The following is an 18,307-nucleotide window of genomic DNA, read 5'->3' as shown; positions in this document are numbered from 1 at the left end:
ACCAGCACCAGTACGGCAGGAGGAGAGCATCTACCCAGCTCTGGAAGGGTGGCCTTGTGGTTAAGGCACTCCCCTGGGACACATGATACCTGGGGTCAGTTCCTGGTTTTAATACAAGCTTCTTATGTGACCTCAAGCAAGTCTTTCCACCCCTCAGGGCCTCAGTTCTCGTCCTGTTCAATGGAGAGAATAATCCTTCCCTTCTCCCACCTCCTGTCTGTGCTGATGCAATCTCTTCAGAGGAGGGACTGTCTCTTCCCCTCTATCTGTACAGTGCTTCACACAATTGCTCCAGGTAAGTCACCATAAAAAACTAAACTCTCTGTGCTGACAGACCCCCAGGCCACAACTGGCTGTTTAATGTTCTGACAGTGTCATTCATTTAACCTCCTGGGCCATGCCTTTCTTCAGGTAACACAGCAGCAACTGCCACAGCCTGTGTAATGGGACAGGCCAGGAGGAATGTAGGAACCACCAGGCTGGATCTAGTCCATCTAGCCCAGTGTCCTGTCCCTGACAGTGGCCAGAACCAGATGCTTCAGAGCAAGGTGTGAAAGCCCTGCAGTATCAGATGTGGGGTAATTAGCCCTGTACACCAAGTCTCATCCTGATATCTAAGGTTATGTCTATGCAGCAAGCAGAAACCCACAGCAGTGAGTCTCAGATCCTGGGTCTACAGATTTGGGCTCATGGGGCTTGCGTAGCTTGCAGACGTTCTGCCTTGGAGTGTGAAGCATAGGCAGTTGGCTTCAGAGCCCAAACATCTACACAGCTATTTATAGAGCCGTAGCATGAGCATGAGTCTGTAGTCTCAGGCTCTGAGACTCGCTGCCAGGGGTTTCTACTTTCTGTGTAGACGTACACTTATAGCCAGAGATTGTCTTAGGTCCTAAGCATGAGGTTTGACATCCCTCCCAAAATATGTTAGCATTAATATGTCTGAATGTTCTTGTTATCAATAGAAATGTCCAGCCCTTTGGAGAACCTTGCTAAGTTCTTGGCCTCAATGGCTCTTTGTGGCAAGGAGTTCCAGAGTATAATTACACCTGGTGTGAAGAATGATTTCCTTCTATTTGTTATCAATTTGCCATCCTTTATTCGTTGACTGTCCCCTTGTTCTTTTAGAGAGACAAGGTGGGTGAGGTAATATCTTTTATTGGACCAACCTGGGACCGACATGGCTACAACAACCCTTGTTCTGTTGTTAGGGCCAGGAATATCCGCCTCCATCTCAGGAGTTATTTTACAGACTTTATTAAGTCCCCTGTCATAGAGTGGCTGCCCCATGTAAACAAAGAAGGTCCATCTACCTTATGCCAGATCAGGTGCTCCCAGTAGGGTCAATTAAGAGGGCAGAGCAGAACCTGAAGCTATAAAGGATCAGGGAGAATCTGAGAGAAGGGTAGTCTGTATAAGCTGGAGATCTGGGGTGAGTCAGTGAGGAAAAGGAAAAGTGCCAGAACCAGGAGATTATTCATGGTTCCTGGAGAAGGTTGAAGGCAGGAGAGTGTCACAACCCAATGGCCCCCTCCCTCAGGGAGTCCCCTGGGGAGGCAGATCAGCATTGTATGTTGTGAATGCTGTTGCAAACATCGCAAGGCATGTTGGGAAGGGTTAAAGGTGTGAGTGTGGAGTGGAAGATTACTTTGCAGGTTACGAGAGGCTGAAGCGGGAGGGGAAAGAAGGAAAAGAGAAGAGAATGGGTTAACTCCACACTTCTGCTGAGCTCAAAGATAACACGCTGACTCCAACTCAAGGCCGCAGCACACATCTGACTCTCGGCTGCCTGCCAAGAAAGACCGGTGCCTATTCCACCTCGACCAGCCGTGAGAAAGGAGGATTCAGCTGAACAGGACTGCAGAGGCAACCAAAATGAGTGAGACGGTGAAGGCCAGCAGGGGGAAAACAACCGTTTTCTTGTCCCTGGGGCTGGTGTGTTTTGGGAAAACTGAGGAGGCCACAGAAAGCCTGTTTGGACTGGTACAAAGAGCACCAGGAACAGAGGTGGAACAGAGGTCCCTGAACGAGCCACCCCCAAAAGAACCCAGGACTTAAAAACCTTCCTGAGAGCCAAAGCAAGTCGTCCACCCTCCCCCCACCCCTTCTTCTTACGTTACATCCAGGCTTGGCCAGCCTCAGGTAGTGCGTGTGTGAGTATGAAAGTGGGTTAGGGCTTGGGACACTAACGCTTCTTCCTTCCTTTGAGTGATGTGAGGAACACCCTGCACTCTCCGCTGTTATTTTATTATTTTCATTAATAAAGCTTTAAAACTTAGACACTTGGTGTGCTCCTTCATCCCCTTCCCCACAATTCTGCGGCCTCAGCCTGATCACCTGACACCTCAGGCAGATTGGTAACAGAAATCTGTCACAAGAGCTGCAAGAGGGTTTGCTGGGTGACTTTCCCAAGACAGAGAGCCAGAGATGGAGGGCTGAAGGCAGGAGAGCAGCAGAGGGGGTTGCCTGCTGGATCTAATTTGAAGAGCCAGAGCCAAGGTCAGAGAGGGCTAAAGGCAGGGGAGAGGCAGAGGGGCTTACCCATTGACATCTCTGATCTGGACCTAGGGGAAGTGTGAGAGGGCCAGGGCATTAACGGATGCTTCCCTGGTGAGTATGATCTCCCAGCAGACAGGCTATGGGGGTTTCCACTGGGGGAAGTGGTGTTGCACTTCAACTGGAAGGGCCATGTGAGTGTCCCAGAAGAGGGACAGAAGAGGACGGACAGAGCCTGGGTGTGGGGGAAAATGCTGGAATGTGGTATGTGTCATGTCAGTGGAAGTGATGTCTTGGGATTTTAAGGACTATTTGCACTGGGGTGATAAATTGACTATATTTTGGGACTTATATTTCAGACTATTTGCATAATGTGTTTGGAATAAACTAGCCCAAAGGAGGGGTATTAATGAGGCAAGAGAACCTGGTGTGGAGTTACTGGGAACTCTGCAAAAGGGAAACTGAGGCAGATGCACTTGTGCTGTGGCCTGTAGCAGGAGGATGCTCCACGTAGTGCCTCCATATGACACCCCTCTTATTTGTGTCCTCTATATGGGAAACAATACAAGGCTTTTCAATTTCTCTTTTCCCCAATGTGTTCCCCAGACAATAATGAATATAACGGAGGACAAAGGAGTATAGGAGAGCTGGCAGTCTCTATGTGGCAGCAGACAATATTAAAGGCACAACTGCAAACTATCCCAAGGTGAAGGAAAGATAAAAAGAATAATAGGAGGCCAATATGCCTCCATCAGAAGCTCTTTAATGGCCTGAAAATCAAAAGGGAATTTTACAAAAAAAAGGAAACATGGACAAATTGCTAAGGAGGAGTAGAAGAGAATAGCACAAATGTGCAGGGACAAAATCAGAAAGACTAAGGCACAAAATGAGTTACACCTGGCAAGGGACATAAAAGGCAGTAAGAAGAAGTTCTTTAAATATATTAGGAGAAAGAGAAAAACAAAGGAAAGTATAGCTCCTCTACTTAGCAGAGAAGGAGAGCTAATAACGGATGACATCAAAAAGGGTGAGGTGTTTAATGCCTATTTTGCTTCAGTCTTCACTAAAAGGTTAATGGTGACTAGTTACTCAACACCATTAATATTAACAACAAGGGGGAAGGAGCACAAGCCAAAATAGGGGGAGAAGAGAATAAAGAATATTTAGATAAGTTAGATAAAGTCAAGTTGGCAGGGCCTGATGAAATTGATCCTAGGGTACTTAAGGAACTAGCTGAAGCAACCTACAAACCATTATCTTTGAGAAGTCACAGAGCATGTGTGAGGTTCCAGAGTACTGGGAAAGGTGGACGGGGAGCTTGGGTGCAGGAGGAGAGGTGAGGTGAGGTGAGGTGGGTTTGGGGTTCCTGGTGTGGGGGTGAGGCTCAGCAGCAGGTTTTAGGTGTGGGGGGAGTTGGATGGACAGGGGGAGCAGCTCTCCATAGAGTGACCCTTCTTCCCACCCCTGCACCCGGAACCCCCCCCCCCACCAAGCCCCCTCTGCATCAGTAGCACGCAGAAACACCCCCACAGCGAGCTCCCCAAACCCCCACTCCTCCAAGCCTCACCCCTTGCATCAGCAGCTCACCGCACCCAGACTCCCAACAGCTGAGCCCCCACCAGCTGCACCCTGAGCCCCCCTACACCAAGCCCCACTCCCCCGGCACCTAGATGCCCCCCATTGAGACTTAACCACCTTCATCTGGACTCCCCTGCCAAGTCCCACTCCCCCTGCACCCAGAACACCCCAACAAGCTCCTGTACATCCAGATCCCGCCTGGACCCACACCAAGCTGCCGACACCCAGATTGTGCCACACGGAACTCTGCTACTCTTGAGAAAATTCTGCACCAAAAAATTTAAAAAATTAAAATTCTGCAAACTTCTGAATATTTGTCAAAAGAACACAGTAACACAACAACAATATAATCACATCCTTTTCAATTATTATGGTAATTTATTTCAAAATACTTGTCAGCAAATAATTGAAAATGGTGTAATTATATTGTGTTATTTTGACTAATAAAATATGCAGAATTTTAAAATGTGAGCAGAATTTTTAATTTTTGGCACAGAATTCCCTCAAGATTACCTTATCCCTTTTACTTGGTATCACTTAATCCATGACCTTTTGTTAATAAACTTGGCTTGCTTTTGTTATAAAACATCAGTGCTGGGTAAGTCCAATACAGTGTGTGCAACTGGGAGTGTTCTACTTTCTCTGTGGAGGCAGTGACCCTCACACTTTCTCTGTGAGGGCCCAGTGAGAGGGACTGGTTCCTGCAGTAGGATAATTTCGGAGAAAATTTGGGAATGAAAAGATACTAAAATCAGCCTGCAAGGAATAACCGTCTTGGGCAAAGCCAGGGTGAGGCTTGTGGGCTGCTGGCAGGCTATTGGTGTCAGAGCTTTACACAGCTACAAGACACCCAGGTTACAAGGCATATGGTGAATCCCAAAACATCACAATCATTCCATAAAAATTTTGTTTTAACATTATTTTCTCCACTATCCTGTTTCGTTAATGCAACAGTCGCTGTCAGCACCTCTGTAATGAGATGAGCCAATGGAAGGGGTTAGTCAGGTTGGGGTGATTTCAGCAAAGGGATGTAGAGGTAAGTGAAACAGTTGGGAGGCGGCTGGGTCAGGGAACAGCTGGAGTTTTTAGAAATGCTCCTTATTATAAACAGACTCGTGGCCCAGATCCACAAAGGTATTTAGTCTTCTAAAGTCTGCTGATTTCAATGGGAGTTAGGAGCCCAAATGCCTTTGAGGATCTGGGCTTACCGTCACTAAGGCACTCAACTAAGGGCTAACACTATCGGGACTACCTGGTACTCATGCCCAGGCAGGATACTTGGACAAGTCCCAATAGCACAGTGATGGGCAAGGAATAAAACCCCAGAGAGACAAGCTGGTGTCCCCTCTGGGATGGGTTTGGGGTGTCGTGCCCTGGAGAAATTTTCTTGATTCCATTTATTTACCCTCCAGTTTGTTGATGAGGGCTCGGTTTGTTTCCTTCAGTGCCTGGTAGAGCCGGTCCTTGCGCTCTGTGTCCCAGTTTGGCACCAGCTCATACAGCTTCCGCATCTTCCCCGGCTCAGTACAGATTTCCATGTATTGCTCATTGTCCAGTACATCTCCATACAGCAGAGCGAGAACTTCATCCACCAAGGAGGCTCGTTTGATCAGCTGCTCTTGGTGCCACTCAACAAAATGTCCCCCTGAGTAAAAAGACATGAAAAACCCTACTGAATCACTGGGTTTAGTGGCCAGACTATTCAGGGCTGGTCCAGGGGCCACTTAGGGTAGGTCTGCACAGGATATCGGATGCGGTTGCCCTAGGTCACGTGACTCATGCTTATGGGGCTCAGGCTGTGAGGCTAAAAATTGCTGTGTAGATATTTGGGCTCCAGGCCGAGCTCTGGGACACTCCACCCTGGCCCAAATGTCTACACAGCTATTGCTCAGCCCTGGAGCCAGAGCCCCACAAAGCCAAGTCAGCCATGGAATTTTTATCCCTGTGCATACCCTTAGCCACAGCTCTGAGAAGGGGTTGGGACAAAGCTGCTCTGCCCCAGGATGGATCATGCCTCAGAAATGCAATCCCTCCCTCAGCTTCCCATTATGCAGGGGGACATGCCAGCTGCATTGAATAGGGCCACCTGCTCTCCACTGAATCCAGCCATCTGCTACCCTCACACAGCACCGACATGCAGCCATCTCTGGGGTGGGGTTTAACAGTCATTTAACAGTTGCACAACAGTGTTAAGCTAGAGTTCAGGACAGGAAATGCAGGGGGCAGATGCTGGCTGCTGGGAGGGGGAGTGTGGCAGACAACTCATGGAATTCCAGACCGAATCAGCAGAGAACAGCAATTAGGCAATCTCCTGACTGTGATTCTCCTATAGACATGCCCTTGCCTTCAGTGAATGGGGATGGATGTGTGAGAGAAGGGGCAGAGTTAAGGCTGTTAGTGGTAACTGCTCTTCCAGGGCCTGCACTAACTCTTGCCCTTGATCTGACAGCTCCCAGTACCTGTGTCATGGGAGAGTTCTTTGAAAAGGACTATTGTCAGCAGCACCTTTGGGTAAGAGAGGGGAAAATTGATTCAGTCAGGGCTACCCCTTCCCAGATAGCGAACGGGTCACCAGGCAGCCCTCCACCACCACCCCTTTTCAAGGACAGTAGAAACTCCGGGGCAGAACCTGGGGGCAGGGACTCAAGATGGCAGGAGAAACTACAGCATCAGTTTCAACAACACAGAACTTCATACAGTGGTGATGTCATCAGACTCCCCCTCCTCCAGTTTTTACTGTGGACATGCTCTCCCCCTTGCTGACTGGCAATTTGCTCCTACCCCCTCCTTCCCAGTCATTTCCCTTCAGTCTTACTCTTTCTACCCTCACTCTGTCCCCCCCCCCCCCCCCCAGCTCCCTTTGCCTCCCCTACCCAAAAACTAACCCAAAAGGAAAGCCTGTGGCACTAACATGTGTGTGTCACCCACCACTCGGCCTGTGTGTTCTGGTCCTTCCCACAGCCCTGGCTGTGCTCTGTATTGAGACTGTGAGCTCTTTGGGATGGAGACGGTCCCTATGGTATGGAGCCTCCCATGAGTTTCCCAGCTCCTGGAGCCCCAGCCTACACATGGAGGGACCACTACCCAAAGGACTACAATGACTACCAGAGGCCTCTGAGCCCATTCCCAGCATGCTTGGAGTCGGGGTGGGGACAGAAGAAACTAGAAATCCCTGCTGGGGCAAGTTAGGGAGGTGTCTTCAGGAGCAACCCCTGGAGCAATGACAAAGCACAGCCCCCAGCAAACTAGCCAGGGAGGGGCAGCCTGACTTTACACAAAGGAGAGAAGGTCAGTTTGAGTCTGCATCCTGGGAGAGAGATGGTGTGGCTCAGGAGTCCCTGCTGAATTTCCCCTTCCCCTTAAGGGCGTTCTTGTGCTGCTTGAGACTGGGGCTGCAGAGATCAGGCGGCTCCAGATCTGCAATGACCAGCATCCAGAGGGATATCCCACCCAGCACCAGCTACCAACAGCCAATCCAGACTCCAGGAGGATTTCAGCCCAGGGAAGCAGCAAGCCCGGTTGGAGTCAGGAGAGGACCCTGCCTCAACCCACGGTGAAGAAAAAGTAAGGGGACCATTTGTTTAAGCTGGCCAGTGCCATAGCACTGCGACGCTGCATCACAGGACACATGGCATCCTTAGGGACTGGAACACCTGGTCAGAAAGGGATCCTGGCTGCTCTGGTCGGCATCGCTGACCAGGAAGTTAGAAGTCCCGTCGGCGGTGCTGCAACACTAAGGCAGGCTAGTTCCTACCTGTCCTGGCACTGCACTGCGCCCCGGAAACGACCAGCAGGTCCGGCGCTAGTGCGGGGGGCAAGAGGCTGTGCACATTGCCCCCACCCCAAGCAGTGGCTCCACACTCCTATTGGCTGGGAACCAGCCAATAGGAGCTGGGGGGCAGGGCCTGCAGGCAAGAGCAGCAAGCGGAGCCTCATCCTTCCCACCCCACCTACTAGCGCCGGACCTGCTGGCTGCTTCCGGGGTGCACCTGCGCAATGCGGTTTCAGGATAGGCAGGGATTATCCTGCCTTAGCCCCGCTGCACTGCTGAGTGGGACCCACCAGAGGTAAGCCTGCGCCCCAACCCTCTGCCCCAGCCCTGAGCCCCCCCAAACCCAAAACCCCCTCCTTCACTCCAAAGCCCTCATCCCTGGCCCCACCCCAGAACCCACACCCACACCCTGTATCCCCTCCTGCACCCCAACCCCCTGCCCCAACTCTGAGCCCCCCAAACCTAGACCCCCCTTCTGCACCCCAAAGCCCTCATTCCTGACCCTAACCCAGAGCCCTCACCTTCTCCCACACCCCAACTCCCTGCCTCAACTCACAGCCCCCTCCCGAACTCCAAATCCCTCGGCCCCATCCCCCCAGCCTACAGCCCCCTCCTGCACTCCAAATCCCTCACCCCCAGCCCCACCTCAGAGCCCTCACCCCCTCCTACATCCCAACTCCCTGCTTCAACCCGCAACCCCCTCCCACATTCTGAATCCCTCGGCCCCAGCCTGGAGTCCCCTCCTGCACCTCAAACCCCTGTCCCAGCCTAGTGAAAGTGAGTGAGGGTGGGGGAGAGTGAGCCACCGAGGAAGGTGGAATGTAGTGTGCAGGGGGCAGGACCTTGGGGAAGGGGCAGAGGCAGGGCAAGGGTGTTCAGATTGGTGCGATTAGAAAGTTGGCAACCCTAGGTATCCCCCCCGCCCCCCGCCTCAGGATAGTACAGAGAGGGAGCTAGGTTAGAGGAGTTTGTGGTTAGGAGGTGAAGAAATGGCTTATTTATTAATTATTAGCTACCCTTAGCCCCTTCCTTGCCCAGATCCTATGTTCATGTCTCCAGTACAGTCCCCGCTCTGTGCCACTGGTATTGTTGCTGTGTCATTCCTTTGCTGGGTTTGTTTCAATTGCCTTGTTGTCCCTTGTGTACTGAGCTTTATGGTCCTTGCTGCTCGGAGCATGGTCACTGATTTCTCAATGGGCAGCACCCCTGTGTATACGGCACAGCAAGGAGTCACCCTGATTGGAGGCATCTAAGAGCCAAGAAAAATAACCCCGGACCCAGCCCACATGAGGAGATGGATAGCAAGTACCAGGGAGAGGTTTGAAATCTAAGTGAATGTTACAAATATCCCTAACCTGAACAACAGGCCAAAGCAACCCCCTGGGGCCTAATCACCCCATGCATAATTCCAAGGGATGTGAATGAGGAGCTGCCTGCAGAACTGAGCCCTGGCCCTTCGTGTGAAGCCAAGCCCTGGATAGCACAGCTGGAGAAGGCTCTGTCTGGAACGGACCTGACAGCACCACATATTGAAAGAATCTCCCGCATGAAGCAAATGCTCCTACACTGTACGCCATCCAGAGTAACCCACTTTGGCGTTTGCTAGCTCCTGGAACACCAAACTGAGCCTCTAGGGGGTCCTGCCCTCTGGATTACAGCAACAATGGCTCCAGAGCCTCTGGGCACCATTTCTCACCCTGCTTAGGGTCCAGGGCAGGGACAGAATAGACAAAACTCCTTCAAAAGCCAGTGGGGAGCAAGAGATCAAGTGATTCATGTAAATAGTCTGCTGGGCCAATGAGAAGCCAGGACTGTTCAATCCCTCAGTGGGAAGGGACAGCCTGACTCAGAGACAAAGGGAGTTGTTTTTGATTCATGTTTGGGCTGTTTGAGTTTGGAGGTGGGAGAGGAGGAGCAGCACAGCCTGCATCTGGAGTCTCTACTCAACTCCCCACTTCCCACACACAAAGGGGACTTTGAATTATTTGGGGATTTAATATGTGATTGGGCATGCCAGCCGTGCAGGGACTAGCACAGAACCAACCTGGCACTGGCTACCTAGAGCCAGTGGAAATCTCCCCAGGACTCTAGCCCAGGGAGCCAGGAGAGGACTCTGATCCGCTCAGGGGGGAAAACACTATAAGGAAACCCTTTTCTTTTAGGTTTCAGAGTAGCAGCCGTGTTAGTCTGTATTCGCAAAAAGAAAAGGAGGACTTGTGGCACCTTAGAGACTAACAAATTTATTTGAGCATAAGCATACAGTTCACTTCATCGGATGCATTTTCTTTTATTCATCCCAGCCCTCACTTACAGCACTCATCGCAGAACTGATTTTGCGCATGCTGTCTGCCTGGAAAGGTGCTAGGGAGGGAGCTGAGGGTTGTGTGCAATGGGAAGGCAGGGAGGTGGGGAATTTGTTATAGTGTTGATGTTTAGTATTTCAGTTAACTTTAATCCTTCCTCCTCTAATGCCTTTGTTTCTTCTCCCCAATACAGTCCCCTGTGTTATATTTTTCTTTTTTGAGTGTGGTATTGCATTTGTTGGGGTTTGTATTAATGTGTTGTTCATGTACGGGGTTGTATTCCTTGGGAATAGAAAAGAAGTATGAGTTATTTTCCCGAAGGACAGCAGCACCCCTTGTGTCTCAGGCATGGAGAGGAGTCACCTAGGGTGGAGGCACCAGGTGCTAAAGTAAAGAACCCAGGACCCAACCCATGCGAGGTGGAGGGAGAAACCGCTCCAATTAGCGAACAGGAGGGAGGAGGCTTGGGGAGGGGCTACACCAGTATTGTGGGAGCTGCTTAAATATCCACTGTCCAGCTCAGATACCAGTGATGGGCAAGGGATAAAAGCCAGCGAGACAAGCTAGTGTCCCCATTGGGATGGGGTTGGGGTGAACCCTCTTGGGTCACACAGGGAGCTGATTTCCCAGATGTCATTTACTTACCCTCCAGCTCTTCGACGAGGGCTCTGTTTGTTAATTTCAGTGCCCAGTAGAACATGCCCTTGAACCATGAGTCCCAGTTTGGAATCAACTCATACAGCTTCCGCATCTTCTCTGGGTCAGTTCTCTCAACTGTGATCATTTGGTGTGGCTTGTTCTCTGGTGCCTGAATGGGCAGCTGAGGCAAGACCTCGCTACTCGCGGCATAGGCAAAAAATCCTTTCTGCTGGTTGGCAAAATGTTCCCCTGAGAAGTCATTTAAAAAAATACCAAATTAATAATTGTCATGATTATATATTATGTTTGTGCCACACGGGCAACCACTGGCATGGTCACATCCTCCCCAGTTTATTTCCCCAGCCTCCTCCCCCCCAATTCTGCTGGCCCAGTGGCTGGAGGGGAAAAAGTAAATATTACTCCTCCTGCTGTTAATCGTCAATTAATGCTCTCCTGAACCAGACGATTCCCTCTCCCAGCCCCACACACCCCGTTAATGTTGACCCTTGGGTTAATGCAGGTAAAGGAGGAAGCCCAGATGCTGCCTTCTCCTGGGGGGAGGCAGCAGAGAAAGAGCTGAGGGACAAGGCGCATAGGACAGAGACGGGGGACACTGGGAAAACAGAGCTCTGCACACAAATACAGGCATGGACATGCAGACATACAGATATTTTTAAGGGGAAACTTTCAGGAGGAGGGGGAATGAGTTCATCTGTAGAACTAGTTCCACGTTGAATCCTCCGCCCCAATCTTTCCATCCAAAAATGACTCTCCTGTCCGCACCCAACATTTTTTTGGCGATTGCACCTATGTTCCCCGGCGCTGTTTAGCCAGAGGCCTGAGTAGGGGCTGGGACAGATTGTGCCTCAGAAATCACATTCCCCTCTCCATTGTGCCGGGGGGATATGCCAGCTGCACTGTCCCTTTTGGGGGTTGTGTATCATGATGTTTGATTGAAGAGGGGAAGAAAAATTGTGGGGAAACCAAGTGAACAGGGCAAAGCTATTAGGTAGGTGGTCAGAGGGGTGAGCTACAAGGGAATGGCTGTTGGGGGGAAGGGGAGGAGAAAGATTGAGATTAGGGGAGGGGAGATTGAGACAGATGGGAATAAAGGGCAGTGGGAATGAAGGAGTGATAAGTGGGGGTGGAGAAAGAGAAACCGAAATAGCACCGATATCCTAGAGTGGGTAGCAAGGGAGCATGGTTTCCCGTCCTGACAAACAGGGAGAGACCCTGACTGCCCTCTGGTGGGCAGAACTGGGACACACACAGCTGCTCCACTGGAAGCAGAAGGGCAGAACAAGAACCGGAACTATAAAAGACAGGCCCTGTAGCTCAGTTGGAGAGCTTACCAGAGGAACCCTGCCCGGATTGAGTGCCCTGGGCAGATAGACTCACTGCTGTTCCGCCTGGCTACAGGTCAGAGCCATTAACTTCTAGCTAACAGGAAAGGTTTAGGATCCCTCCCCTGACCCATTTAGGATGTGTAATTCACAGGTGTGATTTATATTGGTGGAGATACCTTCGGCTATAGATTCCTGAGATGGGGAGAGAAGCTCAGTGTTTTCTATCCCACCTGCTAGGCAGGGAAAAAGGAACCATAAAGAAGCCTTGGTTTCTGAAGCATTACTGGCAAAATGTTTAAGAAAAAGAAAGCAAGAAGCAGGAGGAGTAGGCGAAACACTCAGGCAGTTGTCAGAACAATCCTGCAGGAAAAACAGGATCAGGCCCAGGCAAGCAGCAATCATTCTGCTTGCAGGCAACAGATTAAAAGCTGAAATATAAACTGGATGCCCAGAGGGGCATTGTAGCAGCAGGAGGAGTAGGTACAGATACAAGGGGTACTTCAGGCCCCTGAGATAAAATTACAAAACTATGTTGCCAGTAAAACTTTAAAAGCTGTGGCAGCAGAGAATAATATAATGAAGCTAAGATATAATAAACTGGATGCAGAAGTAAGTGATTTAAAGAAAAAGTAAAGAGATAACAATAGCTTTTGCAGAAATTAATAGTATGAAGTTAGGAAAAAAAATAGACAGGTGGGAATTGTAAAAATATGAAAGAACAACAGTTGTAGTGTTATAAGAAGAAAATTCTGGGTTCAATAATAAAACCCAGTCATGTAAAAGTAAATATATTGTGTAATTATGTAAGGTTCTAAGGACCTAAACCAACATTCCTGGTTTGTAAAAGTCTGTTTTGTAGGTTTAAGATGAATTGGTTTTTTTTTTATTTAATAATGCCATTAAAAATCCATTTGAATATTTTATTCAAAGTTGCTACACTGACAGACCCTTTTGCTGGACACAGGCAACTAGTGTGGTTTGCCTTTAGTATTTTGCACTTAATCCTTTGGGGACATATTATAAAGTTTAGTCTTTTTAAATAAGGACCAGAAGATGTGGGCAAAGCAGCCAGAACCCGAAGAATGGGGAGAGATTCTGGATCCTTTTTAAATAATAAATAGCAGCTAAGAACTGCAGGAGAAGAATAAAAAGTTAAAAGACAGTGCATCTCTGATGCAAGGGCATGGGTGGAATGTACAAAGGAAGCAATGTTAAAAACACTAAGTCTTAACATGGCTCTAAGTAGTCACACTGTCACTTGAATAAGGATACATAAAAATTTTAAACAGTTACACTTTAAAATTAATATGGCTAATATAATGTTATAGAAGTTAACTATGGAAGTAATGTGCATTCCCCCCCCGCCCATGAAATTTACCATATACACCGTATAAGGGGTAAGAGAAATGTCAATAAAACATATTACTTAATTAAAATCCTATTAGGGCTCCAAAAAGAGCCACAATAGGTTATAGAGTAGCAGCCATGTTGGTCTGTATCCGCAAAAAGAAAAGGAGGACTTGTGGTACCTTAGAGACTAACCAATTTATTTGAGCAGTCTCTGTAGTGCCACAAGTACTCCTTTTCTTTTTACAATAGGTTATGTTTTCTTTTTCAGATTGCTGGGTGTCCTGAAGCAGAAGTTGAAAGTGGAAAATAATCAGAACTCTAGTTCTGACTTGCTGGTGGAAATTAATGCTTTTAAAACAGAATCCAGTCCCTGAGCTAGTGATTGCTTTGGATCCAAAAAGCAACATCTGTGTTGATGCAAATTACCCAGCTGAGAGAGGAGGAAAAGATCTGCCCATATACGGTAGCCAAAAAGTTTTGTTTGTTTGTTTTTTTAAATGAAGTAGTTTGCAGATACGAAACCCTGGAAGTCAGAGACTCAGACAATGGGGGAACCTTCGTAGGGGCAGTTTTTACAACCATGATATAGGCATTAGGAGTTAAACAAAAGTTCCACATACCTTACCGACCCCAGTCGTCAGGCCAGGTGGAACGTATGAACCAAACTATTAAAGAGGTACTGTGCAAAGTACTAAACCACACAGGTAAAGATTGGCCTGATAAACTGCCAGTAATTCTTGGGGCCATACGCATTAGCAATAGACTACGAACAAAAATACACCCATTCCAAATTCTGTTTGGGCAACCTACACGCCTAATGATCGACCCCAGTCACCTAGACAAGGGTCCAGGGGAGCCTCTTAATGCTACTCAGCATGACTACTTCCAATGGCTTAAACAGCTACAGGAAAATAAAACTACATTACGGTACAGAGTCAATCAGGCTATTAAACAAAGGAATAATAAAATCCAAGAACAGAAACATGTGAATCAGCATTGTGGGAGACAGGAAATCAAGTAATGAACCTGAAGCTGGAAAAAAGGGGCCACTAATTAAAATCAAAATGGACAGGACCATATTCCATAGTGGATCGCCTCTGCCCACTGATATACCACATTAAGAAGGACGGAACGCCAAAATGGGTACGTGTTGCACAAATTAAACTGTTTGCATAAATAATAAATCACATTTGAACTCTCTTTACAGAAAAGAACTCCCTGAAATTAAAACACAAGGCACTGCTTAACCACCACAATTTTACTCCACAGAAAATAAGATTGCAGTGTAAGATCTGGCTCTGTCTGCTTTTGAAGATTTTCAGTGCCAAGATAGCTCTAGTGTTCATGAGAGAAGATGCAGCCCTCCTCATGAACCAATATGCAAGGAATAATTCACTCTCTATTAACCAGTCATGGGTCCCCAAGTGATCCGGTAATACTTATAAAATTGTATAATAAAAACACCAGTCAGGTTCTAAAACCACTAGGAAGTAGCAGTGTGTACACCTGGAAAGGTGAGGTGGGACTTAAGGTCCACCTTCTAAATATTACAGGAATACAAAATCACTGGAAAATAGGGGTTGAGATAAAAGTTTTTTGGGGGGATACTAGGTGGATCACCAGCTACCCACAATTACCATACGAGTGGGACAGGCTCATTAAATCAGGAACAAGGTTAACGGCAATTGCGGGCTACTGTCCAATGGTAATTTAAATTTATGGTTCCTGGACACATGTACTAAAACCTGGACCAGGGACTACACATTTAAAAAGGGCACCCCAGTTAAAATAAAGAAACCTAAACTGTTTATCACCCAAATTAATCCAGTAAAGGTACTGTTAAACCCCCTGTTGGTAGAAATAAAAATTGGTATGGATTGGACATGGCTAAACGTGTCAGAAATAGAAGATGAAGGTATACCCTACTCCCTTCCTATTTTGAAAGCATGGATAAAAACACATCAGCCCTCAGGTGGCCGAGCAAAGCAAGACATAATACAAGTAGAACTAGAAAATAAAACTGCCTTGGCCATAGGGTGTACCGAAATGCGAATTCTTAGCTTAGCAACACTTGAACATGAAATGTTTTGGGTAGTATCTGGAAATGTCAGCGTACTAGCACATCTTTTAAAACAATGCCAAAGATTGTCATTCAATATCTATAGATATGAATGGATGCAATACGTTTCTAGTATGGTAAAACCTAATCTGCTATTGGGTGCAATTATTAAAATTGCTCACCAACAGTCTGTAGAGGCAGAAATATGGAAAGTAAGCCCACTTCCAAAATTAACCATGGGATTTTTTTGGTAACCCCGGGTTGTAGGTCAGTGGGTTGGGAAGAAGAAGAAATTATGAGACACTCGAGGGTGTACAGAATGGAGCCCTCAAAAATGGGTATGCTTTTTCTTGCCTGTCACTACAGAACCATGTAGCATAAATACATCATTAGGAAGATGTGTTTGGGATGAATTGAAAATGTAACACGTGTGTTATATAATGGACAATGTGTATGGGTTGCATCCTGGGAAAATGTGTTTTGGGAAGATGGAAGCATTAGCCAACCCCCAGTGGATGAATGTAGATGCAATGTCAGCGGACTATATACTAGCAACCATACTTACTATTTACCAAAGATAAAAAGGGTACAAAGCACAGTAACTGCTGCTTTGATTAATTTTTCTGTTACCCTTGGCCTAGATTGATCAGTAAAATCATGCCACTTATTTGCAGAAACAGAAGTGACTCAGTTTTTACAGCAAAGACAAAAAGACACAGGGAAACGCGTTGTTCAAATATTACATGCAAATGGAGATATGTTAAAAATTGCCAAACCTAAAAAGAAAATAACAGCCTATCACTGGTACGATATCTTTACAGGCTGGTCCCCTACTTCTAAGGGCATTTTGTCTATTATGTTTCATCCATTGCTGATGTATTAATATTATGTTGCATTTGGCTGGTGGGAATGTGTCGTATGTGTTGCTGGATAAAGAAAATGTTTGTTAAACTACAACCACAAGCTCAAATTGCCTATCAGTATATTGCTTTAAAATAATTATGTAAGATATGACCCACTCAAGAATAATACTAATGATTAGTATAAGAATTATGAATATTGTAATAGAATGAAGTTTTAAGATTAATTTAGTTTAAGTGTAAGTCCTTTGATTAAAATGCTAATGTGTGGGCCTTAGACTGGCCACAAAGGTTAGCTGTAGTTTCCGATGTTAGGATAAAGGTAAATTAAAAGGAATGGAATGTTATGAAAGACCTTGTACGAGATAAAAAATTTTAGTGTTAGAAGTAGCTGGTACTAAAAGTGATTTTTATGCCATGCTGCAGCTAGGTAATACTTTGTTTGTGCGAATGAGAGTGAGAATGTTTTAAGAAAGATAAACGTGAAGAACATTGCCATAATTAACGGGTCCCACTTGGCGGATGACTTCGTCATGGCCTTGTCACCAGGCTGACAGTTTGAACTCCTCAAACTCCGGAGCAACGGTAGAAATGCCAGGTCTATCATGTAAACCTCTTGAAGGCCTGGCATGAGCAGGAAAGTCTGCTAATAACCCCATATCCCCCTGACCCAGAGTTAGGGCCCCAGGGCTCCACTCCGATGAAACAAGGGGAACCCCTCCTCAGAGAAACCCTCACTCCTGAGCAGCAAAAGCAAGCAGGATGTCTACTGGAGGCCTTCTCCTGAACATTCATGGCAACACCAGGGCAGATCCTGCAGGCCCAGCACATCACCTGCACACACACACACTTCGGGAGGTAGTTTGTGAAACCACCCGTCCCATGCCACTGGCAGGATGTGATGGAACAAGCGGTGCAGGCAATGCTGGAGCTAGGGATCACAGAAATGACACAAAGGTAGTGGCACAGCCCCATTGTTCTGGTCCCTAAACCAGATGGGACCTACCAGTTTTGTACTGATTTCCAGAGAATTAATGCCATTTCTAAATTTGAAACCTACCCAATGCCCCGGATAGACGAACTTGACCATATGGGCGAAGCACGCTCTATTACCACCCTGGACCTGACAAAGGGATACGGACAGATCCCACTGGACCTGATCTCGAAGGAAAAGACCCTATTGGCTGCCCCCACCAGGCTCTACCAGTTCACCCGCATGCCTTTCGGACTCCATGGGGCCCCTGCAGCCTTCCAGTGGTTGATGGATCGCCTACTCTAGTCACACCTTGAATATGCCTCAGCCTACCTGGATGATGTAATGATCTATAACTGTTACTGGGAAGAGCACCCGAACCAGCACCCCTACAGACCCTCTGATCCACAAGACAGATGGCTAACCCCAAGAAATGTCGAATTGCCTACCAGGAGATCATCTATTTGGGATACGTCCTGGGACGGGGGAAGGTTCGTCCTCTAGTTGGAAAGGTCCAGACCATTCAAGAACAACCCGCCACGACCACAAAAGAAACAAGTGAGGCAATTTTGGGGGCTGGTGGGCTGTTACCACCACTTCATCCCCAACTTCACCTCGATTGTTCTCTCCCCACCCCCCAACAGAAATCCTAACAACCAGGCACAATGTGTCAGCTGCTTCCCGAGTGTGCCAAAGCATTCCAGATGCTAAAGGACCATCTCTGCCATGAACCAGTGAGTTATAGCCATGATTTCTCTCATAGATGTGTGGTTCAGACAGATGCCTTGGCAGTGGGGCAAGAGGCTGTCCTCTCTCAGACCCGCAATGGAAGGGAACACCCCGTCCTTTTACATTAGTCAGAATCTCTTTCCCCGGGAACGCAACTATTCAACCATCAAGAAGGAGGCCCTGGCAATTAAATGGGCTGGGGAGG

The 18,307-nt window shown here is 47.6% G+C and overlaps 2 protein-coding genes across 4 annotated transcripts in view; one reads left to right on the top strand and one right to left on the bottom strand.

Annotated features, from left to right (window-relative positions):
- Window positions 1–18,307, top strand: part of LOC125638267 (uncharacterized) — a 185,106-nt gene that overhangs the window by 87,055 nt on the left and 79,744 nt on the right. The gene's annotated exons all lie outside the window — the stretch shown is intronic.
- Window positions 1–18,307, bottom strand: part of LOC125638258 (uncharacterized) — a 69,993-nt gene that overhangs the window by 39,616 nt on the left and 12,070 nt on the right. For all 3 annotated transcript variants that reach the window (XR_012668795.1, XM_075129183.1, XM_075129184.1), the window contains 2 exons: window positions 10,792–11,034; window positions 5,477–5,716 (listed from right to left, as the gene is read on the bottom strand). Coding sequence is in view for 2 of the 3 variants with exons in the window: in XM_075129183.1 (XP_074985284.1) it covers window positions 5,477–5,716; window positions 10,792–11,034 (483 nt within the window). In the remaining variant the exon portion in view is untranslated. The remainder of the gene's footprint in view (window positions 1–5,476; window positions 5,717–10,791; window positions 11,035–18,307) is intronic.

The sequence above is a fragment of the Caretta caretta genome, chromosome 6 (assembly GCF_965140235.1).
Source record: "Caretta caretta isolate rCarCar2 chromosome 6, rCarCar1.hap1, whole genome shotgun sequence".
Lineage (NCBI taxonomy): Eukaryota > Metazoa > Chordata > Testudines > Cheloniidae > Caretta > Caretta caretta.
This window is presented reverse-complemented; position numbering and strand designations above follow the sequence as displayed.